Source organism: Microtus ochrogaster, chromosome 21 (assembly GCF_000317375.1).
Source record: "Microtus ochrogaster isolate Prairie Vole_2 chromosome 21, MicOch1.0, whole genome shotgun sequence".
Lineage (NCBI taxonomy): Eukaryota > Metazoa > Chordata > Mammalia > Rodentia > Cricetidae > Microtus > Microtus ochrogaster.
The window spans coordinates 50,260,793-50,286,740 of record NC_022022.1 but is presented as its reverse complement, the minus strand read 5'-3'; the positions used below and the strand labels follow the sequence as shown (position 1 = coordinate 50,286,740).

At 40.3% G+C, this 25,948-nt stretch overlaps 1 protein-coding gene across 31 annotated transcripts in view; it reads right to left on the bottom strand.

Moving 5' to 3' along the window:
- The window catches only part of Adgrl2 (adhesion G protein-coupled receptor L2), a 208,263-nt gene that overhangs the window by 77,574 nt on the left and 104,741 nt on the right, over positions 1-25,948 (bottom strand). For all 31 annotated transcript variants that reach the window (XM_026783911.1, XM_026783910.1, XM_026783909.1 and 28 more), the window contains exon 3: positions 303-516. In XM_026783911.1, coding sequence (XP_026639712.1) covers positions 303-516 — 214 coding nt within the window. The remainder of the gene's footprint in view (positions 1-302; positions 517-25,948) is intronic.

Here is a 25,948-nt window from a genome sequence, read left to right as displayed (position 1 = left end):
CTGCTGGCTACAGGACACATGTACACACAGATCTACCACTGTTGGCTACAGGACACATGTACACACAGATCTACCACTGCTGGCTACAGGACACAGGTACACATGGATCTACCACTGCTGGCTACAGGATACATGTACACATAGATCTACCACTGCTGGCTACAGGACACGTGTACACACAGATCTACCACTGCTGGCTACAGGACACATGTACACATACATCTACCACTGTTGGCTACAGGATACATGTACACATGTGTCCACCACTGCTGGCTACAGGACACGTGTACACACGGATCTACCTTTGAGTCATGATTTTGAAGGCATCAGGGAGGTAGCAGTCTGTGTTCTCCATCTGAAAGGGGTCCGCATCGCAGATCTTATCGTCCGTCCGACCATAGTTTGCACTCTCGATCATGATGACATCACTGCCGGGACATCGCAGGTCTATAGAGTAGCCTTCACAGGACAGTTCCCGTCTAACTAACCCGAAGGGTAAGGCGGCCCTGCTGAAACCTACAAGTAAAGAAGACAGAAACAGCGTTAAACAGATGATTTCAATATGGCATTTTCAAGAGACATGATTCATTAGAGTCAAGAGATGTCAGGGATCCATGTATTTATTCTTAATTAATTAATTTATTCTTAATTCTCATTCTAAAGGTTACTATGAAGTACTTTTATGCATCTTTATCTCCACTCATTCTTATCAGACACCTTAAATCTACCATTAAAAAACCATTTTTGTATATAATTTAGTATAAACACAACTAAATATCATTTGTCTGGCAAGTTCATATAAAAAATGGCAAATTTAATTGACTTCATGAAGACTTTTCAAGTTTTATAAATATCTAAACATCAAATCAAGGAAGAGATGTCACACGTGTAAAGAACTAACACTCTGCCACACACCATCCCTACTATCCCTTTTAATGTACACATATTAATTGTTGTCAGTATCATTACCATAAAACTACTTCATATTAGAAATTCTCCTAAAATATCTATGATAGGTATGGCAATAATAAATACCAGGGAACACAACATTTTAAATTTATAGACACTGTTGTGAAAAGTGACATCACTGACAGAAGACAGCACTATCCGAGCCATTTCAATAAAGACCAACAAAGAGAAAGGTTCTTCAAGTTACACAATCCAGAAAATGAGTGGAATACTCATTGCATTAGCTTTTCTACCCATAACACACACACACACACACACACACAAATGCTTAAGTGCTCCCTGAATTACATATGATACAACAGGTCCGTGTGCCAGAAAGGAATTTTGAATGAAATGAAAGTCTAAAATTTCAAGTTTTTTTTTTTTTTTTGAAAAAGTTATTATGAAAGAATGAGTCTGCTGGGATACATGACTGAAGCACTACAGGCATCCGTAGCTGGTTCTCTCCCACCAGCTTATGTGGACTCTAGAGTTTACCTTGGGTCATTAGGCTTGTGTGGTAAACACCTTCGTTCTGAGCCACCTGTCCAGGCTAATCCAAACCAAAATCTCAAAGCAGATATCCCTTGAATTATCACTAAGCACAGGCAGATGGTGAAGAAGCAGAGAAAGTAAAGGGGTGAAGACAGATGATCGAGAGAGACGAGGGGCACTAACCACACTATTATGGCTATGACTCCTACCAGAGGAGGAGTCACCATAGCAACAACCTCTCTGATGATGCCTGAAGCCACATTTCCATCTTCCTGTTTGTCACCATCTACGATATTCCTTTTTAATGTTGCGTGTTTGTTTGTTGTTTTGGAGACAGGGTCTCACTTTGTAGCTAACTTGCTGTGCAGATGAGGTTAGATCACGGGCGTCTGCTTCCAAACTTGAAAGGTGGGGTTAAAGGTGTGAACCTTGCTTAGCCTTCTTTACTATCTTATCTCCATTGTTTTAATGACTCTATCATGTGGCTCGCTCCCTATAGTCAATTACAAAAAAAAATCTTTAAAAAAAAAAAAGAGGGAAAAACTCCTTCAAGATATACACTTCAGCCCAGAGTGTTGTGTCTGGGTCAGCACAATGGTAACCCCTTCTCTCTGTGTGTTGCATAATGGCCTTACTAATTCAAACCCTTCTAGGAGGTGCCTCACCCTACAAACGGGTTTTATTTTATACTATATACCCATAGATCAGCACAAAAGCAATCCTACGGACTCAGAGGGGAGAAAATAATTACATAACCTAGAACATAAACATTTCAGGAGGTGCAGCAATCCCCAAACCTGGGAAGGTCCTCCTAAGGTCCAAAATAACATGAGAACATTAGACACAATGATGTGCGTGCAATTGGCAAGGACGGAGCATGCACACAGCTTGGCGCTTCAGGACAAGATGGGTAGCTGGACAAATGTATAAAAGGTTATTTCTTCCCCTACAAGGTCAGCTACATATGACTCCTTTTCTGATCCTGTATTAAAAAGCAATTTAACTCATACTGATACATTTGTCTTATTTAAAATTATCTGTATGGCTTCACAAGCTCTTATTTATTTCTGTGGAAAGCAATGTGCAAATTCAAACAAGTAGCATCAATAAAATTTTAGAGTGCAACCTACATTAAAGGCAGAGGTGATTTGCAATTATAATTCCATAATAAAACAGAATAAATTATATTATTAGAAAATCTTAGGAATATTAGAACATGCTATTAAAAGATTGGCTTGGAGCACAGTTCGCACTTGGTACTATTTTGTCAAAAAAAAAAAAAAGCGCCCAGAATTGATTACAAAGTTCTGTGATTTTGAAGCTGTGCCCTTTAATGTTGGTTTTTGTCAGTGTGCAGGATCTAAGTGGATTTTCTTCTGCTATGAGAGCTACTCCAGCAGTGAGGTAGCCCGGTGTCTTGGCTGTTTTGTTAACACAGGGAATTTTACAGTCTACATCACAGCCCCCCAAACTGATCCCATAAAGGAAGAATAATTAGCATTCTTCACGATCGTAGGGATGTCTCGTATGGAACCCACAGGAGGAAGGAGATCAGGGTTCTTGTGTTTCCACTGCAACGAATGTAAGAGTTTGCCGCAACAAACACTGCTTTACCTGAAGCTACAATGTCTATTGTTTCAGATCATAAGTCATCTCCTTGCCAAATTCTGACTAACTGCTTTCTTTGAACTTTGTCTTTACAAACATGCTTGCCGGTCACGCGTGACGTTCATCTTTAACACACTCTGCCTGCTAGGCACTGATGAGGTTCTTAGCCACAGTGCCACTACTTTGTACAAGCACGGCTTCGGTGAATGGTGCAGAATGGTAATTAAGAGTGGTACTGCTGGAACCGTACTACACAGGAGAACACAAAGCAGGTAACGGTTAAATGCGTCCATATGAAAAGAACAACAGGCACTGAATCGTGTGTGTCTGTGTTGATCTCGAAAACCTGAGCCAATAAATCCCTGCATTTTTCTCCCCTCCTTTCCTGAACAAATAAAATTAGTTAAAAATTGTGCAAGACTTTCCCAGGTTATGAGTCAGAACACTATCCATCTAAACACATGCTTGACGTTTCAACATTGTTTCCCAGTGACCCACAATTGAAAAAGCATTCACTCTACTTCTCTGGGGTATGGACACTGGGCGCAGATGCAGCATGGTGGGACGATGTAGATTATAAGGTACTGTCAAGAAAATTCTCAGAAGTGTCTTATTAACGAGACAGGGTTCCCTTGCTGCAGGACAGCATCTCTGGATGAGATATTTTAACCAAAGACTTATGGAGAGGGAGAAGATGCACAAATGTCAATTATGGGAAACTTTTATAAACATTTTTGTTTGTTAGTTTGTTTTTGTTTTTCAAGACAGGGTTTCTCTATAGTTTTGGAGCCTGTCCTGGAACTAGCTCTTGTAAACAAGACGAGGCTGGACTCAAACTCACAGAGATCCGCCTGACTCTGCCTCCCCAGTGCGGGGATTAAAGTTGTGCGCCACCACCACCCGGCTCATAAACATTTTAAAGAAAAATGTGGTGTGTGCTTTCTTGTCACCTCGTATTGCTTGCATGAAAACTTGAGTGAATGTGGACCTCTAGCACCTGCCATGTACGGTCACAGGAAGTCAGAACATCTTCAGTAAAACCCAGGCTTTTCACTAAGGAAACCCAATGAATGACAAAATCATATTCCTGGGGAAAAGAAAAATAGTTAACCCTTTTTGTGCCTGACTTACAGACAAAATCATGGGTGTGGCTTCCATTTCTTAATGCAGCTTCTTCCTTTACATGAGGTCCTTTTTATTCACAAGTGGCCATTCTAGAATATGTGTAGTTGAGCACTGAGTGTGACCATGCCAGAGAGTCACCTGGTAAGATCAGGGAGGACATAACTTGCAGTTCTGCTTCAAACCCACAGAGTCAGGATCCTTGAGCAGAGCCGACTGAGATGTGTATATTTGTCGAGGAGACCACTAATTTACTTACAACAGTGACAGAGTGAAGATGTGCCTAGACTGTCTCTACGGTCATTTAAAAATAGTTTTCTCTACTGAGACCATGCATTTGTTAACTCTCTGTCATCATAATTCCTCTTAATTCTCTAATATGGTTTCATTCTAATCTTTGAACGTATCCATAATAGCTGCTTTGAAATGTTTACCAGCTAAATCTATCATCTGGGCCTCTATCCAAGGCAGCTTCTACTAGATGGGTTTTCTCTTGAGTATGGGTCAACTAGATTGTTTGCATAGCTCATAGAGTTGTTGTTGAAAACGGTGGGTTTTAGACACTATCCTGTTGGCAGCTCTGAATTTAGCTTTCAGTCCCCCAAGCTGCTGCCATCGCTGTACTTCTGGGCCTTGCACAGATCAATAGCTCTGACTCTTCCCTAGTGTGCATTTTCCTTGTCAATCCCCATTGCTCCAGTTTCTCATCCTGGATTCCTAGGGATCACCCATCTCTGTATACAGCTCTATGGCCAACCAATGGTTGAAGACAAATGCTGTACTGAAGCTAGGAGCCTTCGGGAATATCTCCACATTCTGCTGGTCTAAGGGGACTTCTGAAGTCAGCCTTGGAGATTCTTTTCTGCCAAGTCTTCTCTCTCTCTCTCTCTCTCTCTCTCTCTCTCTCTCTCTCTCTCTCTGCCTCTCTCTCTCTCCCCCAGCCTCTCCTTCCTCCCTCTTTTTTCTCTCCCTCTCTCCTGTCTTGTTGCCCTTCCTAGCTAGTCAAGCATGCATGGAAAAGATTCAGCTCCTATTGTTTCCAGGATTTGCAGACTGGGCCTTTGAGAATGTATGCCTGCACTGTCCTCTCAACTAAAACCACAGTCAGATGGAACTAGGGAGCCCAGAGGCACTCCCACGAGTACTTTTACTGACAACGGCACTGGGCTATAGTTTCTGCCCTCAACTCCAAACCTAGTCAAGTCTACCTGGCCACAGCGTAATTAGGAACAGTGTCGCCCTGCAAAAAAATGCTTCCATGATGCAGAAAGGGGAGATGGGGTGAGCGGAGAGTTCATGCTAGAGGGCCGTGGTTCCTACTGTTTCTGGCACAAGTTCAGCAAATTTTCACAAAGAAACGGTCACCATTGGCTGTCTGGCTTTTGGTTCACTTCTGCAGCCCGAAATGGTCATTGCTGGGAATTTTATGTCAGCACTGTCAGAAACCCCGCTGAAGATATTTCACATGTTTAGCAGCTAATGATCCTTCAAAAACCCCTATTGATGGGAACTATTAAGGTCACTGTTTTACAGGGGAATAAACAGAGGCTAAGTGAGATTTAAGTTTCCCATAGTTCCACATGCTGGAAGGATGATCTGACAGGTTGCTTCCCTGCCTCTCCACACTGTGACACCCATCAGCAGTAAGTCTTGCTAGGTAGAGCAGAGTGATGGTGCCAGTCTTGGGGGAGAACAAGAGGAGAAAAAAAAAACCTGTGTGTGATGGTCAAGTCGTCAGTTAAATGGCCACATGATCAACATCACGAAATCCCTAAATTAAAGCCTTGTAACCACGTTTACTGCATTTATTCTTGGTTGTACTTGCAATCTATTTTTTTTTACTTCAATGCCCCCCCCAAGGCATTCCAACCAGCAGAATGTAATCCAATCCATCTTGCAATGCTGACAATTGAAGAAAGAACTAGTGGGAGGCTTCTGTGAGGGGGAAAAAAAATCAATACTGCATCTTGGTGCTGCGCGAATGCGGATACTGCCAAAGTGCGACGCTTAGAGCGAAATGAACTGCTTGCTCTGTTTCTCCTCTCTGAACAAATGATTCTGCAAAGACAGTTTCTTCCCCCCGAGCTATAAAATGTCAAGCAATAACTCTCCCTGCTTTAGGCTAGTGATCGGAGTAAATACCTCTGGGCAACAGGTGCAGGTACGTTGGGTCTGAAATCATCTGCATTTAGGAGGGAGTAACTAACAGTAACAGGTGTACCGCTATGCCGGGGACCCTCAAGGCCAGGAGTGGAATGCCACCACTGGTTGTCACAGCCTCCGTACGTATCTTTGCACGATAGTATGGTGCTTTGTCAATAAAGAGTGCGTTGTTGGACTTGAAGCAGGTGATAGATAGCAAGCACTTTGCCATTCTACCTAGTCTCCATGCAGTCCTGCGCACGATGCTGTAGGAATCATGTCTATGAAAGGGCTCTTACTAACTAGAATGTAAAAACCTCTCCTCTGCTACTGCTATTCTTATTTACCCCGAAACCAACCCCTCTCGTGGATGCTACTGTTCGTGCTGTCTCTGGGTCCTAGTGAGAACAGTGGCTTTTGATTATCAGGGACCTCCGTGGAACTGGAGCTGTGACTGCAAGCTGCAATGAGACATTAACGCAGACTACCATTTATTATCATTGCCGGCCTAGGAAATCTCTGAATTTCATCCATTTGTATATGCTCGTGAGGACTCTTTCTGCCAGGAAAGAGTGCTAAGAGCAAGTCTCAAAGAGAAATTAGTTCACTAATCGTTCAACAGTGTCCGTATACCTCTGCATGTCCGTGGTGTCAAGGAAACACAATTTTTAAAATCTCAAGTGTGTGATAAAACTTTTTATGTGTAAAAGCAAGATGCTAGAGATGTGAGTTCGTGCAGATTTGTGGGAGCTCAAAGCTGTTTCAGCTTCTTGGTTACTCCAATGTTTAAAATAGCTTCACCAGGGCTGATGAGATGGTTCATTGGTTAAAAAGTACTTGCTGAGAAGCCTGAAGACCTGAGTTCAAACTCTGAGACTCACTTGTCAGAAAGAAAACTGACTCACAAAAATTATTCTCTACTTCAGAAAGTTATACCTCCCAGGCATGCATGGCATATGTCCGCCCTCCCCAGATATAAACACATATGTATTTTTAAAAGGACTATCTATCAAACTAAGACATCAATGTTTCTATAGTCATTGATCATTGATCTACAATTCCTTTGCGGTGTCTGTGGTGAGAAGCCTAAACTAAGACATGTGGAGAGCACAGAAACTTTCACCTATGGCCTTGTCTTCACACTAACAATAAGGAGAACAAAAGTACACACAGCTCCTATTGCCCAGCAGAACGACACTGATCTAGACAATGCAGGAATCTGCATGTACAGAAAGATTGTGGGGAACCTTACACACAAAGGAAGCCTTCTTGCAAAAGAAAGCATTCTTTCCACCTAAGGTAATGTGACTATACAACTCAACACAAAGGCGTGACACGCTATAGCTTCTTAAATCTTTTGTTTCAAGACAGGGTTTCTCTATGTAGCCCTGAATGTCCTAAAACTCATAGACCAGGCTTGCCTCAAACTCACAAAGATCTTCCTGCCTCTGACTCCTAAATGCTGGGATTAAAGGTATGTGCTGGTTACCATACCCAACTTTAGTTTCTTAAAGCTTATTACATTTATTTAACTGTGTGTGTGTGTGAGAGAGAGAGAGACAGAGAGAGACAGAGAGACAGAGAGACAGAGAGAGAGACAGAGTCAGTATGCCAGAAGACAACCCGTGGAAGGCAGTTCTTTTCTTCTACCATGTGTACCACAGAGGTGAAACTCTGGCCATCAGGCTTGGCAGCAAGTATCTTTACCCACTGAGTCATCTTCCCATGACTTTTTGTGTCATTTGGGTTTAGAATCAGTTGCTCATTTTGATTAAAAAAAAAAGTTGGATATTTAAAAATGATAAAGCATTTCAAATAAGTTTATATTTTAACGTTTTGATACTAACTTAAATTTAAATCCACAAAAATTGTATAATTACATTTGGAAATATATTTTTTAAAAAACTTAAAATAAGCTGGTGGTGGTGGCACAGTCCTTTAAGGCTAACACTTGGGGAGCAGAGGCAGGAGGATCTCTGTGAGGGCAGCCTGGTCTATAGAGTGTGCTCCAGGACAGTGAGGGCTACACAGAGAAACCCTGTCTCGAAAACAAAAGCAAAACTTAAAATGAATAAATGTCTAATGAAAAATTGGAAATATTAATTACATAAGCTACACAGGGCAAAGCCCCTGGTATTTGTGCAGTATCACTAATCCTGGCGACCCTCCAGCTAGTCCAAGGTCAAAGTATCAGAAACCCACCAGATGTTAGGTTAAGCAGAAGAAAAAAATCCTCTCCGTAGTCTGAGAATTCATTATGAGTCCTTCAAAACATCTGGGATTAAAGCACTGATTAGGAAGAAATTGATCCCTTCCCAATTATCCACTACCGAGTAATAATTCACAAGTGTCATTAAGACACAGCAGTTTACCTTATAGAACACGACAGGTTCAATCCTGAACTTTAAAGGAAAAACTCCCAGTAAGGATGTCTACAGAAATAACATAAGCCACAGGAAGAGGTGTTTTTAAGAGTCTCAGCATGAAACTGCAACTTCTCCAAAGTTCACAAAGACAGACTTCCTTAATTCCAGTCTGCTTCAGAAACGTTGCCAAGGGATTTCATATTTCATATCAAGGCTCCGCATTAAGGATTTCAGTGTTATTGAGTTGCCGATAGCCTGTAGTTTGGTTGGTGGCTTCCTTTCTAAGCACATAGGAAGCTCTGAGTCCAACACCCCAGGACCTCAGAATTTAGGTCCTACAGTGTCTGCCCAGCAATGGAGGAGACAGGAGAATCACAAGTTCAAAGCCATGCTCAGCTGCATATTCAATTTGAGGTCAGGCCAGGCTACCTGAAACCCTGTCTCAAAAACAAAGGAAAAAGAATTCAAACAAACATAAACCAGCCCAAGGCTTCCCTGACAACAAGAAAAGAAAGTCTGACCTCAGGCTTAGATATTCACACTGCACCTACTGTGCCCTAGTGCTCTAAGGAGCACAGGAGCACACCTGACTCAGCATGATTATGGACCTGTGGCTGGGTAACTGACAGGGCGGGAGGTGTCTCCTTGGGGAAGAGGGTCTTCATCTGCTCATTCTCTGAAAACTAAGCCTACTGAGTTGTTCAAAGTCAGTCGGCCCTTGTGGTCCTTATACAAAGGCAAAACAAAGAGCAGTGGCCCGCTTGTTTCTTCTCAAGGAAATAAAATAAATTCCTCACAATATTTCTGTTTCCAGCTAGCTAACAGCTACTGAAGAGTTAGCTTCGGTAAGGAAATCTTCCTCGGCTGCTCTCTTTGTACAGCTAAATGAAGGTTCTCAAGAGCATCGGTATAATTCATGCACTGTCAACAAAGAAACTAGAAAAATAATTACAGAATAAGTAATGAAAAACAATTTATTATCTCAGGTAGGGACTGCCACCTCTCACCAATGAATAGAACAGATTTCACAATTCTCTTTTCTACCTCTTTGTTATCAGAATCCCATTAATTCTCCCGCCCAGACCTGGAGAACTATTTGTTCTTAAAAGCAATGAAATAAGAAGCAAGAATACAGAAATGTGAAATTTATTCATGCATCCAATATGGTACCCCCAGCCAAGCAGACTAAAGAAGACTCCATTCCTGTCCTGTAACTTCATTAGAGTCCATTTCAACTATAATTCCAGCAGGTCTCAAAGATCAAAGGGAATACAGATTTGGAAAGTTACTCTATCCTCCTGATGTATTTAAAAACAAACATTTTTTTTTTCTAAAATGTAAGGAAAAAAAGGCAGAAAGCTACTAATCACAATCTCTTTTTTTTTTTTAAACAAAAAAGTAGATTTAAAATGATTCTCAATGGGGACAACACTACGTTTCAATGTAGGAATTTTACATCAGTAAAATTTTACTAGGCAACAATAAGCCCTGAGGTGTGAAGCAGTTCCACCTTGGTCAGAGAAGGCACTACAAAAGAGCCCATTAGTGTGGGTTCCAGAATCTTCGTTAGCAACTCCGAAACTACAGTGAAACCACCCACTCTTTTCTCTGCACCCTGAAAGGGGGAATTCAAAGGAGCCTGCAGTCAACCGCTGCTGACTCAAACAAGCCTCAGGAGGAGGGCTCGCGGGGCCAGACAGGTTCCTCCGGAAATCAATCCAGCTGGAACCCTGCCTTTTCAGCTATTCATCCCAATCACTTGTTACTGGGGGGGGGGGAACATGCTGGTCACCAACGTCTTTTTCCACTGAAGAGCGGAGCAGTTTAAACTTTTTATCCTACACACCTATATTTATTATTAATAGTTTAGCTTTTTTGTTGTTGTTGGAGACAAGTCCTCATGTAATCTAGGCTGTTATTGAACTCACGAAGAAGCAGTGGCTACCCTTGAACTTACCAACCCCTGAGACCTGGAATTCCACGCGTGGGTCACCATGAACAACTTAGCTCTAAGTTCCTTTGTAAAAAGGCATTGTTTTCCCTAAAATCGCAAAGGGGTATCTAACTTGAAATTCTCCCTTAAAAAAAAAAAAACAAATAAATTAATACCTTTGAAGACAACAGAGAAGCTATTTCTGCCAGAGGAAAGACTTTCAACAGGATTCTAAGATGGAGCATCTGCTTACATCTACCCTTGCCTAAAAAAAAAAAAATAACTTCTAAGGACCAGAAAGTGTTGAAACATTTCCTTTTATGTCCTCGAAACGGTGTTTACATATTGGTTGTTGATGTTACATACATAAAAGTTTACAATATGAACTACCAAAGTGTAGGTTTCCTTTGGATTGAAAGAGACACATACAAAGATCAAGTTCCTTAAGAGTGGTAGGAATGGGGGTGGGGGGCGAAGCAAGTCAACAACATGACAGACACACGCATGTAAGATACGCCCTGAGACGACGCTGCTATGCTAGTACTCTTCTTAACAACGCTTCTCATGAAAAGCTTCAAGAAACCCCAACGAGTGAAAAGGAATGCATCAGTCAGTCTCACCCAAGATGCAACAGCAGCGATTGGCTGCAGTGAAACTGGGGACTTAATTGGGGGAGGGGAAGGGAAATGGGAGGCGGTGGCGGGGAAGAGACAGAAATCTTTAATAAATAAATAAATTTAAAAAAACAAACAAAACAAGCTTATATTTAGAATTTGATCCCATTTTTTAAAAATATCAAGTAGAAACAAGCATTTCCTTATTGCTCACTCACTTTTTCCTGCTGTGTTTGTGTTCTTGGCACATTCTAATTTCTCTTTAAATTTGTTCTGGAATAAGTTAAATAACCTCCCTCCAGACGCCAGTGATGGCACTGCCATGTAGGATAGAATCCCAGTCCACGATAGGGTGCAGGTATCATTTCTTAAATGACAATACAGTGGCTTTGACATTCATTCATTTGAGTCTGGGTACCATATGCCTTTTGATGAACGGGTAAAGTTTTAAAAAATAAATTCAAATTTTGCAAATCTGCAACACCATAAACTTAATCTGCAATTGTGATGTCATAAAACCTTAGAAGAGCTACATGGAACTCCTCTGCAGTCAAAAGGCAGTCTTTAAGGTGCTGGCTGACCTGCTGAGCAGATCCACCAAGAAGCAAGAGCATGGTGGCGGATTTACTGGAGAGGTCCTAACCTAACACAGGGAGAGCCATCTCAACTTTTTACACTGGCTTTTGCACCAGAAGATACTAGAAGCTGATGCTCCGTTTCTAAGTACAGAGATTCTAACAAGTAACAGAAAATACAGGACAAGACAATCCTGTGCCAGGCAGTGTCTCTATGCCTTGATGAACTAATTGGCACAGCCCCTCCTGAACTTCAAATGTTTGTTTTCCTTCACAACCTAGAACACTGTTAATTTTATCCTTATAAAGTGGACAGTGTGAGTTAAAATGGTCCTCAAGTATTCAAAAAAAGGTAAAAAGCAGCAGAAAATCCTAAGACTCACAAAACCAGGAGTCATGTGAGTTCACAGAGTAAAACTGCATAGGTCTGAACCAGGTCCTTCACACATGTGCTAAGGCTGTGTGTGTGTGTGTGTGTGTGTGTGTGTGTGTGTGTGTAACTCTTTTTGCCTGCTCCTAAGACTCTTTTCCTCCTTTGGGGGTGCCTTGTCCACCAACAACACTCAGTTTTTTGCCTTATCTTGTTGGTTTTGGTTTTGACATGTTTGATTGTTGTCTCTTGGAAACCTACTGTTCCCTAAAGGGAAATGGATGGGGACTGGGTCTGGGGGAGAGGAGAAATGGGGAAGGGGGCTGGGAGAAATTATAATTGTAATGTATTGTACGAGAGAAGAATCTTAATTAAAAAAAGAAGAAAAAGAAAGTAAGAGCTTAGGTGAATCTGACAACAGGGAAGTTCTAGAAAAATCACATTTTGCAGATGGAGGCAGCATTAAAGCTAAGAACGGCATCAGGGCAGGAGATACTCTTACTCTCCAGCATACTCTCTGCTATTTCATGTTGGCACAGAAGAGTTACTGTAACAACTGATGAAAGAAACACGCACTGAAAAAAGAAAAAAAATGGTTTGCATTCTAGCCTAGTCAACCACTACACAAGCAAAACATAATGTATCTTTACAAATAAACTTCCATACAATGACTGCCCATCAACAGTGTGTTTAATACTAAAGTAAGTAATTCCGAGAATGTTATATAAATGACTTATCAATAGTCAATTCCACCACTCAGGAGACTGACAGATGAGGATGGCTCAAATTCAAGGCTACCCTGAACTACCCAGCAAGCTAGGGCTACGTATAAAAAGCCTGTCTTAAAATTGAAGAAAACAAGTACTTTCATGTTGGCCAAGAACTTGTGTTTAATATTTTTTAATGTTTAATAGAATCATAATAGTATTTAATGACATGTTAAAATTATACAAAATTTGAATTTCAGTATTCTATTACAGAATTTTATTCTGTGCATAAAATGTTTACATATTCATTTTTTGTTATATAAAAACATATAATACCACTTATACTTTTAGACACACAAAACCAAAATAAAATATTCATGGACCACTCTTCAAATGCGTTAGGAAAAGTATAGGAATGGTCAAGTCATTTCTCAGACATACCTGCTATCAATTTGTTTTGATGACTGATATTAATTGATATTTGATAATGAATACAGCTAGCTTAAAAATAATAAAACATGATGACTGAGGTGGAAGCTCCTCACAGAGCTAAAGAAGAAGGGGGTTATTGAAAGGACGACCAGATGGGTCAAGGCATTTTAAGAATGTCTCCCTCCTGATGTACTCATTAACGATCTGTACAGTTGGAACTGGAGGGATTGCTTGTAAGATGTGTTTCCTATTTCAGGCCAACAGTAAAATCTTCTGAATAAGAAGGTATGTGGTTTGGTTTAGAATATTTACATTACACATTAAAAACACAACACCAGTATTTCAGTACCTTCATTTGAAAATCAGGCGTGATAATGAATTAATTCATTGTCAGTACACAGGGTGATGGTTAAAATGTAGTTTACTTAAAAGTTTTACCCAAGCTGAAATTCGTCATAAATTAAGATCAGCAACTACAAATGTTTACTATTGTAATCCTCATCACATGTCCCACACACTTAACTTGTTAAGCTACCTATTTATTAAATTCTAGTTACCAGTGACAAACTAACATACAGTGAATCTGCCTTTGAAACTGCAATGAAATCCTATTTATGAAATATAAGCTGCCATCTTCTCCCAACAGATGAACAACTGTCTCTCAGTGCGGAATGCTCGATATAGACATGGACTGGGAAAGTCTAAACATTAAACACTGAAACAAAAACACCAGGTCACATCGTTTATACCAAAGTGTCCACAAGTCAGAGTATCTGTTTTATTTAATTTGTTTTCCTTTGGGTGTTTTGTTTCTTTGGTTTCTTTGAGACTGGGTCTCACTGCATAGCCTGGACTGGCCTGCTGTGCAGGCCTTAAAGAGATCTGCTTGCCTCTGCCTCCTCAGTGTGGAATTAATGGCACTACCACCACATGGCAATAGAATCCATTTTAAATTAGGTCAAGAAAAGGCATGGCTGGGGATGTGGCTTACTGACCAATCGTTAGCTGAGGCCTGGGTGAGACCCCACTAGTGAACAACAGCATTCTCCAAAGCCCAGAAAACAAAGTAAACCTAAGTGGCAAATAAAAATAAAATACTATATTTAATGATCAAGAACAAAAAGTTTTTTTTAAAATAAAAAATCAAATTTGGTTGCATTTTCTCCTATCAAATTACCAAAGATCTGGTTGTTTATTACAATAATTGGGTTCATAATTTAAGTGCTTCACATTGAGTCATTTTTAATGTTGGCGATATATCAATCCATTTTTTGCTGCTTTTATTTCATGAATAGGAATTGGATGCAATTAAGATCACATTTACCCACATTTTCATTATGTTTATGCTATACTTCAGCTATTTATGAGATCATGAACTCATACAATCTTTCTGAAAAGATTCTTACCAAATCCCATTTATGATAATATATTCTAAAAACAATCTAACAATCTGACAGTAATTTGGACAAAAGGAGACAGTGGAAATTTTAATACTACGTAATATCCCACAATAGGAGAGTGATTTAGAGGATATTGATAAAAGGGAATGGTTTCCTCCCTGAAAATACCATAATATTAAATACAGGACAAAAAAAAATACTGTGGAGTCTGATTAGTTTGCAGTGGATCTGGTAAACCAAGAGCTAAGGTCATCTGCTATACTGTGAGTCTGAAACTGGCTTGAGAGAAATGAGATTCTGTCAAGAAAACAAAACAAAATTATGATTATATTGAGTGATTTGAGATTGGGCTCCCAGGCCCCTCTCCCCCCGCCCACAAAAAAATTGTAACTTTTGCTAGAGATGCCTTCTAGGAGTGTTTGCTGGTCCTCCTGTGAACCCGAGTTCTTGGTATCCATTCTGGGAAGTGTACAACCAACCACTAACTCCAGCTTGAAGAGATGAGACACCCTCTCCTGGCCTCCAAAGACAGACAGACAGACACAAACACACACGCATGTGTCATACACACAGAAAGACACCCACATATACAAATATAAATGTCAAAATACATTTTTTTTACAGAAAAAAATTTAATGTAGAAAAGATGAACATTTAGTAGTGTAATAAAATATAAACCATTACTATACACAGTATATTCCTCCCCCAGATTCTTAGAATCTGGGCACACAGCACTGCAGAGGGCAGCAATCAAAATACATTTTTAAAAAGATCTACATATTTATCACAGTATACATATGCTTGACAGGAAGAAGAGTTATGGGAACACCTTTCTGGTATAATAGAAACTAGTCCATAGATGCCAAGGGTGCCCAGTCATCCAGATGGGCACGAAACCTGGCCACCAACCCCTACGGAGTAATTAAAGTGAGTGGATAAGCAAAGAAGCACAGAGCCCAGGAAGATAAGGGAATACTGCCCCCTTTATGGGAACAACCTGATAACTACACTTCCTGACCTGAGACCTGAAGTGAAATTCCCATTGCCTTCTTGTGGCTGAGAGCCACCATTTCCTACATAGAAGACACCTGAGTGGAAGTGGAGACCCAGATGGCTTCTCCTAAAAGTGGTGTCTCGACTGGATCACCCTACCGTGGAATGCATTTTCCCCTGGGTGACCTGTGCCCAGATTTACACCACCAGGAAAGGGATGTTGCTTAAGCAAAATGTTTCTTACAGATTTCGTGGCATTTTCTTCATTCTCAACTCTCCCAACTCCCAATAGCCTCCTTGTTGTCTGCTCCTGGATACATTTCCCCAGTATATCCCACAGTTGGCAATGATCTGCTGTGTTAAGGTTTATATTCTGCAAGGTGGTTGACAAAACGACTTGTCTGCAAATTAGCTACAGATATCAAAGAGAGAAGCAAAAAGATTTACACGGTACTAGAATGTTACTGTAGAAAAGCCCCAATTTGCTTATCCCATTAAATTCTTTTAAATGACAAGCGTGCACTATATAATCCTTATTTTCAAATCCGATTCTCACATCCCTATCTTTACAGCTTCACAGCATTCTCTCCAGGTGCAACTTCCTCCTGCATGCCCCGCTTTTTTGAACCCCCTCTCATCTAGAATGTAGGAGTTCCCCCCCCCCACTTCTTCCCCAGACAACAGAAAACTGCCAGGAGACTCATCAAAAGAGAAGATAGAACTAAAGTATGTTTTGCACATACACCAATTGCACAAGAGTCCCAAGCCACACTACAATGCAACGTTTTTCAAAGTCATCTGTTACCAAAGAAGAGGGATAGGTCTAGGCACACAGGTCACTGGTGTCTTTGTAGAAGCCTACACAGCAAGTCTTACTGAAAAGACAAATACCCTTAATCCCCTGATGGTCAGCATTCCAGAATCATCCACCTTTGGCTGATACGTTCTCTGAGACTCGCTGGTGAACATGAAGGCAACTCTCAATTCTGCAACTGTATGCTACAAGTTTGTAGGCTAAATTACTATGTAGAAAAGCATCTACGTGACACCACAGGCTGGGACTTTTGCAGGTGTCCTTTTTGGGGCTTTAGCAACTAGTTGTTGGGTACAAATTCATCTTGGGGGTCTCTTGCTTCTATGCTAGATTTACTATTGGAAACTCTTAAATCATATCGCTCTTTAAAGTTACTTTGCAGATGGACTGTCTGACTGACACAGCCCACCTGGAGCTAAGCTAAGTTTCCAATGCTTGCTAGCAGAATTATCTTGCTTACCAACTTGAGGATGGATCTGTTCCTCAGTTTTCCTGCTTATCAAATGGGAATAACAAGGCCCCTACATCTCTTCTTCAGGTTTAGAAAAACAATAAATAACTTATACTTAAAGATTAAAATGTAACAGCTGTAAAGTGCCAAGTGTTTGATTTTGCCAGCACACTGGGGGAAAAAAAAGAAGAGGAAGTCCCAATGTGAAGCTTGCAATTCTGCCTTCATTAGTGCAGTTTTTAAAAGGTTTAGATCCCATGTCCAGCTATCCAAGGAAACAGACTAATTGGTAAGTTATACAGCAGATATAAGTGACTGTATGTAAATAGTTTGTGTATGATGAAATCATAATTGCAGGCAATTACGATTAAACTAATCCCTGTTAGCCTGATTTCTTTCCTCGGTCTTCTTAAAGCTACACTGGGAGCCAAGTCAGGAAGACAGCGTCTTTCACAAGGACTGAACACAGTTTAGATACACTGCAGATTTTCTCAATTCCCATGAGGACCCTGTAACAACTCAAGCCAGGAATAATATCCAAGCTACTTGCTGGACTCTTTATTCCTTCCTTCTTCTGACTAGAGTTAAAAAAACTCCCTAAGGGGTGTGCTCTGTGTTCTCTGTGTTGCGGCCAAGCAGTACTGCCTCTTTCCCAAACAGGGTCAAGAGCACATCCCTGGGTCCCCGGGACTTAGCCCATGTCCCTCTAAGAAGTGCGAAATTGTCTCTGGCTTCATGATTTATTTATTTGTTATTCATTCATTCATTCATTTGATTGGGTATTTATTAGCTATGGCAATCATCTAGCATGACAAAAACTCAATACAAGACTCATTCTACAACTCAGAACATGAGGCTAGGAAGTCCTTTACTGAAGCCAAAGCTGAGAGGATGGCTCTGATGCTCCTCCCACATCTCCTTGAGTCCTATCGGGAGCGCTTTTCTCCTTCTAGGCCATTTCACCTGCAGACTGTTAATCTCATTTACCAAGCAAATCACACAAATTGATCAAAATCTTTCCTATGGAGCTGGAGAATTGGCTCGGTGGTTAGCAGAGCATACTGCTCTTGCAAAGGACTGGAGTTTACTTCTTAGCCACGACATCAGGAGGCTTACTATTGCCAGGAACATCTCAAGTTTCATGCACAGACACACACATACATAATTACAAATACAATCATCTTCGAAAACATATTTCTAGGCACTGAAACTAAATGTATGATATGCACATTTAAAAAGATGATCATTGCGATGCAACGAAGATTATCTTATAAACTTTTTATTTCTAGTTCCCCTACACAGGAGCACCTTAGAATAGGAAGCAATGGGTATTTTCTATAGAAATCTTACATGAAAATATTTCAAGGTGATCTAACATCCAGTGGACATTTTAATGATGAAGCCATCGTGCCATGCGATGGTGCTGCCACCGTTCCCAGCATCGGTTACAGTTGAAGCCCGTCTTGGTTATCCATGTCAGGTATCAGATTACAAGACCTTTACTGACTTCCAAGGAACAGAACAAAGGGTTCTAAGCCTTTTGTCTATTGCTTGGGTCACCTTGACTGTGCTAGTATAAGACACAAAGTCGCTTTGCTGAATAAATTAATCATCTTTCTAAAATGCTACCTTATTATTTGGGGTATGTAAGTTTTCCCAAACACTGTCTGTGTGAGGAAGTTCAGAACACTCTGTAGTACGGTCTCTGACATGGAAAGATTCCTACATAGCAGGCTGTTAGGAGTTTTTCAGCATTTGTGTATAAAGTGTATAAAGATACAGCACTTTAGGGGAACGAGGAACTCACTTGTTCTGGAGTTGGAAGGAGCTATGTGTATTTTCCGACAGCTGTTGTTGCTGTACCTACATGCCGGCATCTCAATCTCCTTTGCTCAGTGTTTGGCTGAAGCAAAATAATCATACCCTAGACTGGGCTAGATAGCGTGCAACTAAAACCCATGGCAGAAAGAGGCAGGAGAATCAGGAGTTCAAGACCTTTCTTACCTACCCCGTGAATTTAAGGTCACCCTGAGCTATATAAGACCTTGTATCGAAAATAGAATAAAGATAATGGTAATTACATGAATACTTGCAATATTTCTAAATATTTTTACTTTTTTTAAAAAAAATCAATGTATACATTAACTGGTCAGCAAAAAATAAGAGAAACAACAATATCAAAACTTTGTCAATAATGGGATATTGCATAACTGTCTTAAATAGAAAACCTTACAATCTTCTCAGGTATAATGAGGAATTTCTTTGTATTAACTATTTTCCTGGTGCCTAACACACTATAGCTTGAATTTGTGTGTTTTCTGATTAGAGATGGAAAAGAAAACATGCGTGAGTATAGAGATGGCTTCAATTCTGTTCAAAATCCTCTAGCAAAGCAATTACCTCATACGTACACATGAATAGGCCAATGTAACCAATAATGTCCAAACACAATAGCATCAAATCTTAATTTTTCAAAATAATTCCATTATAATCTTTTAACTCAATTTCCTCTTGCTGAACAGCTTTTACTTGCTACTATAAGGATTGCTTTTAGCTAGGCAGTGGTGGCTCATGCCTTTAATCCCAGCACTGAGGAGGCAGAGGCAGGGGGATCTCTGTAAGTTCAAGGCCTTGTTCCATGACAGCCAGAGCTACACAGAGAAACCTTGTCACAAAACAAAACAAAACAAAACAAAACAAAACAAAAAGCAACCAAACAAACAAAAAGATTGCTTTTAAGATATGGGGGAACAAGTGTTTGCTTTATTTATAAAACAAGGTCTCCTGAAACTAAAGACCCTTCTGATTTGTCATCCTGGATCCTAAGATGAGATCCTGCCCTGTAGATCTTCTAGTATTTCAGCTTGCTATTAGCTGTTCAAACATTTATCAAGGAATAATCATGTTCCAAACAGAGAACAATCTACTAAAACAGAGTTGCCCATTTCTATTTGTTAAAAATACACCACAGGAATACAACACACAAAGAAATAAAGACAAATGAAACAGAAAAACTATCTTGATTGGCAAAAGAGGAATCAGGAAGAGTAATGTTTTAAAAATCCAGTTGTCAAGAATAAATAAAATGAACTAGGGAAGATTCTGAATAGAGTCTCAGCAACTAAAGATCACATCAAAGCTGTCACCCAAGTTTCCATGATCATTTAGCTCTAAATATTTTCATTTAAAAATACTGTAAAGCACCTGGAGAAATGGCTTAGTCAGTGAAGCGCACACAGAAAGAACAGAGTTGGATCACACAATCAATGGAAAAAAAGAGCCAGTCGTGATGGTGTTCCCATCATTAGAGAGAGGCCCTGCCTCCAAAGAAAATGTTGACAGCTCCTCAGAAACCACCCCAAGGTTGTCCTCTAAAGATCTGTACACAGATGCACCTGAAGACACACAGGCAACTGCACCCATATGCACCTGCATTCACAAATGCACCTGCACATACATGCACCTGTACATACATGCACTTACACTCACACGCACCTGTACATACATGCACCTGCACTCACACGTGCACCTGCACACACATGCACCTGCACATACATGCACTTACACTCACACGCACCTGTACATACATGCACCTGTACATACATGCACCTGCACTCACACACGCACCTGTAAATACATGCACCTGTACATACATGCACTTACACTCACACATGCACCTGTACATCCATGCACTTACATTCACACCTGCACCTGCACTCACACACGCACCTGGATGTAGGGTCTAAGAAATGTGGGCCCATTTCCACCTTGTCTGAAAGTCAGGGAGTTTGGAGATTACTCAAAGGTGAGCAACAAGCACCCCAACTAATGATGTGCCTGCTGGGTTCTTTTAACATCAAAATAGCTCATTCCAGTAGATCCCTGCTATCCTGACAGGTGGTCAGGATATGCAAATGTACTTCTGCTCCTTCTTTAGTAACTATGAGGTCACCTTGGGAAAGACAACCTTCAGCGTGGGTGATCTGGGTGATCTAGAGCAGCTTTGCTACCTAGACAACAGAATGTTAATGATTTGATGTCTCAAAGTGTAAAAGTAATTGACTGACTTGTCCTTTGTATCATGTTAATAAAGTCTTCCATTACCTTCTCCCCTCCCCCCCCCGTTTATATTGGGAATAAAAGCTGTGGAAAAAATAAACGCAGATGATTTCAGGATTTCAGTAATCACTGGAATACCCTCCCAGTATTATTCTATGGTTTCTGTCTTATTATCTTTATGTGTCCTCATATTCTTTACTTATATTTATACAATTCCCACTCCCCTACCCTGGTAAGAGGTGATTTTGTTGAAGCCGGCCCTTGACGCCTGAACTGACACATGTACCTGCACACAGATGCACCTGCACACAGATGCACCTGTACAGGTATGCACCTGCACAGGCATGCACCTGCACTCACAGGAATGCACCCAACATAATACAAAAATCTCTGTGATGTGTAAGTTGAAAATATCAGTCAAAACATTTTTTTTCTCACAGTTCCTCTAACGAGGTAAATCCCAATTTATGTTGGTCTCATTTTAATAATTTAACATTTCACACACATGAACTTAAATGCTTGGCAAATGTATACAAAGCTACTCCAACACCTTTATAACAATGCAAATTAAGCTGTGAAATACTCCAAAACACAATCAGTGTGCTGCAGAAGCCCCACCAGGCACCGAAGGTTTACTTACTGTTAGTCAAGGCACATTTCTGACTCATTTGGTACCATTATATTTGGCTGGCCATCTCAAATTCTCTTGTAACTTACCCCGCCATTCCCATAAGCTTCTCACCTTCCTTACCACGATGCACTCTCCCACATGATTACCTCAGCCTCACAGGCCTGGAACGTCTGAGAGGTCTGTCTAAGCATCAAGATCCACTCCCAATTCTTGACAGCATGGAGGACTCAGATGTATCTTTCATCCACATTCAAAGCATGCGGGAGCCAAATCCCCATATTCACTGCCCCAAATGAATGCATCCAGTCTTGTATTTAAAGAATATGCTCTTAAAAAATTTAAAGCCAAGAAGTCTGTGAGACTGATCAGTATGTTCTTGCCCTGTAAACTTGTAGACTGAGTTAAGTCTCCAGAAACTTTGTTAAGATGGAAGGAGAGAGCTGAAGTTTTTATCCTCTAACCCACACAAGCTGTGGAACACACGCAGGCACTTGCAAGCACATGCATACACACATACACACACACATACACACACATACACACACACACACACATACACACACGCGCACACAAACACATGCACACACACACATACACACACACATACACACACATACACACACATACACACACACACATACACACACACATACACACACACATACACACACACATACACACAAACACACACACACACACCATGTACACTTATAGTATCATTTATTTCACTATTTTAAAAGGATACACACCAAAATCACAAGCTTACTTCTCAAAACCAGTCTGATAAGTTAACAACTTCCTATATACCAGAAGGTTTTTTATACTGAGGTCTAACTTGCCACACTTAGCAGTTAGGAATAATTCCAATTTATACAGTACCACTGCTGCAGAATAGCAAATCCACATCTTTCTCTTACCCTTTTCAGCCCCCAAAGATTCTGCTTGTGACGTATTCCATTAAAAAAAAAAAATAACACTACCTAGGAAAGAGTGGGGCATGTATGCTCTCACCTGGACACGCTGAAGCTTCTACTTGCATTTTTGTAAGCTATTGTCTGCAGCAAACGGACTTCTTATGCAAAAACATTGGATTTGTTATGTTCACGATTGATATCCATTCCATGAATATTTGTAATTGTTTCTCATAGATGATTAAAACTTAAAAATGTTGTCAAAGTCACAATGCACAATTTAAAAAGTGCTGACCTTGTCCAAATTGGGATCCAGGAGGAAAATGCATGCTCCCTCTCCCTGACTTAGGTAACGCACACAAATGCTGCATGTCATACACTCCGGAGGCTGCCTCGATAACAGCTCTGGACTCTGAATACACACAGTACACATTCCATCAAGGTTTTCAAAGGCTGCCAGCAACAGTCAACCCTCTCTTTCAGTTAAAGTGAAGTTTCTTCTTAAACAATATTTAATATTGGGTAGGAACAAAATATCTATATTAGGTGCTCAACCAAATATTTTTTCAATTATTTTGAGCTGATTACATGGGTGGGGTATTCAGACTTAATATTTCCAGACTTCAGGTCTTAAGCGCATCTTATGCCACATTCCTGGAATTTCAGAGCTACAGTCTTTTAATCCATTACCAGTTTTTCTACCAAGGGACAGCCCTCTTGTTTTCCTACATTAATTATATATGGAATCCTCGGGCTGATATACTGACGGCAGGAATGTAAACGAGCTAAGCAGAACTAATTCTAATTAAAAAGAATACATACAAATATGCCATTTTTGAATAGAAATTTAATAAATGCTTAAAATTATTTTTACTTGGAAGGTTTTGTCCCTTAAAAAAATACAGAGCGTTAGTTAAGAAGCATGCCACATTCGATTATTAATTAATGCTAAACAAGTAGTTCACTTAAAGCTCTTTCGGCAAAAGTAATGAGTGAGCATCGGAAGGTTTTGGGGGAAGCAAAATCACAGACAATAGAAATTATCTAATGGTGAGATGGAAGGAGCTGAACTTTTGTTTCTCACAAAAAATATTATCTGATTACAGCCACATTTAAAAGACTATAATTTGTGAAATTTAAGAAGTGTGTAACGATGGAGATGAGTACAAAGAAATAACCTATCTATGCTGCATGCAATACGGAGATGCAAACTAGTTAATGATACTGCTTCCAACAAAAAGATCAAAATTCATGTGAAACCTCTGCTTTGGAGGCACCCAAGGCGACTGCTGTTATTATGCTATTAGTTAAGAACCAAGTAACAACATCACCCAGTGTAAGCCTCATTTTATCTAAGTTAACTGCTTCCTATGTGACCTGTGAACATTCTCCCAGAACTCTAGGTGAAGGCTCCTCTGGCCCTGTTTAAGACACCATGAACGTGGGATTGTCTCCACGTACATCTCAACAATAGTCACAGGGCTCGGAAGAGATAGATTTCGTGAAAATCTCAATCCTTAATTAAATCACAGAAAGAGTTTTTGAAGTAGTAAATAATAAATCACAATGAATCCTCAAACTGGTTGTCAAGGAAACTACTTTGCTTTCGGTGTAATTGCTGTTGTGCCCATTTGCCCTCGCTGACACCAAGCCTCATCAGGCATTCTGGTCAGAGACTGAGAAAGTAGCTTTTCTATTCCTCTCAGGCAATCATGTAACATACATTGAGCTTGACTGAACAGGGCCATGCGACCATACAAATGCTGGATTCAAGGCCTTTCCTTTTCTGTCTGGAGGCAGTAATTAACTAGGAAGCAGTATATTCCTAGCAAGGCTCCACTAAGAAACGCAACCCAAGGTGTCTTGGCAGCTCTTAGTAGCTGTGTTTACAGGATGTTTTTACTAATTTAGTAATTTATTATCAGAAGACTCATTTGTGGACCTGTAATCCCCAATGTTTTAAAAATTAAGTGTCAATGCGTTTTAGATTTCTCTGAAGACAGACACATGAAGGCTGATATGTGACACGGCCGTGAAAGAGCAAAGTTAGGGCCACATAGATTCTGTCAGCTCAGCGCGGGTTTTCCTCTACCATCCCCTTTTTTAATTCTATCTAATTATATGGGTTATTTTTCAGGAAAGGATAATATAAAATAAAATCCTGAGAGAAAATCCAGTGCTGTGTTGTGAATTCTGCAAGTTGCACTGATTCCTGCTGCTTGTACCTCCTTGACTAGGATTGCCATAGGAGAGGCCTGTGTACAGACAGAATTCTGCTGATCTTCAAGACTATATTAGCTCCCTTTGTGTTCTTAATCTGTAACATTTTTAAGTTCATTCAACTGGTAACTTCTCACTGCTTACTTCAACCGTTTCTAAGACCAATATCAGCAATGTAATTTGTATCCCACAAACAGACATTGAAAAGTTAAAATTATCTTCATCAAAGCAATGCCCTTGATTCAATACTTTCACTCTTTTGAACATGCATACAAGGCTTCTCTAAAGCTAGTCACCCACCTGACAGGTCTGCTCCCTCGTCTGTGCAGATGGCAAATACCACAGGGGCCTCAGAGCTTCCTAATGGCATGTGGAAATACACAAGGAATGTATGTGTTTACCTCTTTTCAAAGCATGCAAAGTCTGAAAATATTCTATTTAGTTTTGTATTTATTTGTTTGTCTGTGTGATGTACATTTGTGGTTTTGCCTGCCTGCATGTCTGTGTGAGGGTGTCTGATGCCCTGGAACTGGAGTTTCAAACAATTGTGAGTGCTGGGAATCGAACCCAGGACCTCTGGAAAGGCAGCCAGTGTTCTTAACAGCTGAGCCATCTCTTCAGCCCCCTATTTCTGTTTTCTATGGCACACATTTTTCTGCTTTGTATTTATTTTATATGTGCTATAATTATTAGTCTCTCTATATTTATTCATTCATCTACAGTTGGTATCTCCCAAGGTATCCCATGCTAGCCTGGAATTTATGTAGGGCAGACTGCTTTTAAATTTGCAATCCGCCAGACTCAGACTCTCAAGTGCTGGGACTACAGGTGTGCAACATAATGCATGGCTAATTTTTCTATTTCCCTTTTAAAAATAAAACCACAGAGCAATAAATTGTATGATTTTGAAACAGTGGGTCAAACGATTTAGCATAATATCATGAAAGTTTATTTTAGGAGACCAAAGTCTGCCTGCACGTAACTCTCGGTAGTAAGGGGAAAGAGTGTAAAACCTTGAGTCACCGTGGGAGGCTTATGGGTTGGGCTGTGAGGAAACCAGTTTTATCTGAAAACAGAAAAAGGATTTAAGAGTCTCAAACCTGTCTGTTATCTTTTCTTTCTTTTTTTTTTTTCTGAAACAATGTTTCTCTGTGTCC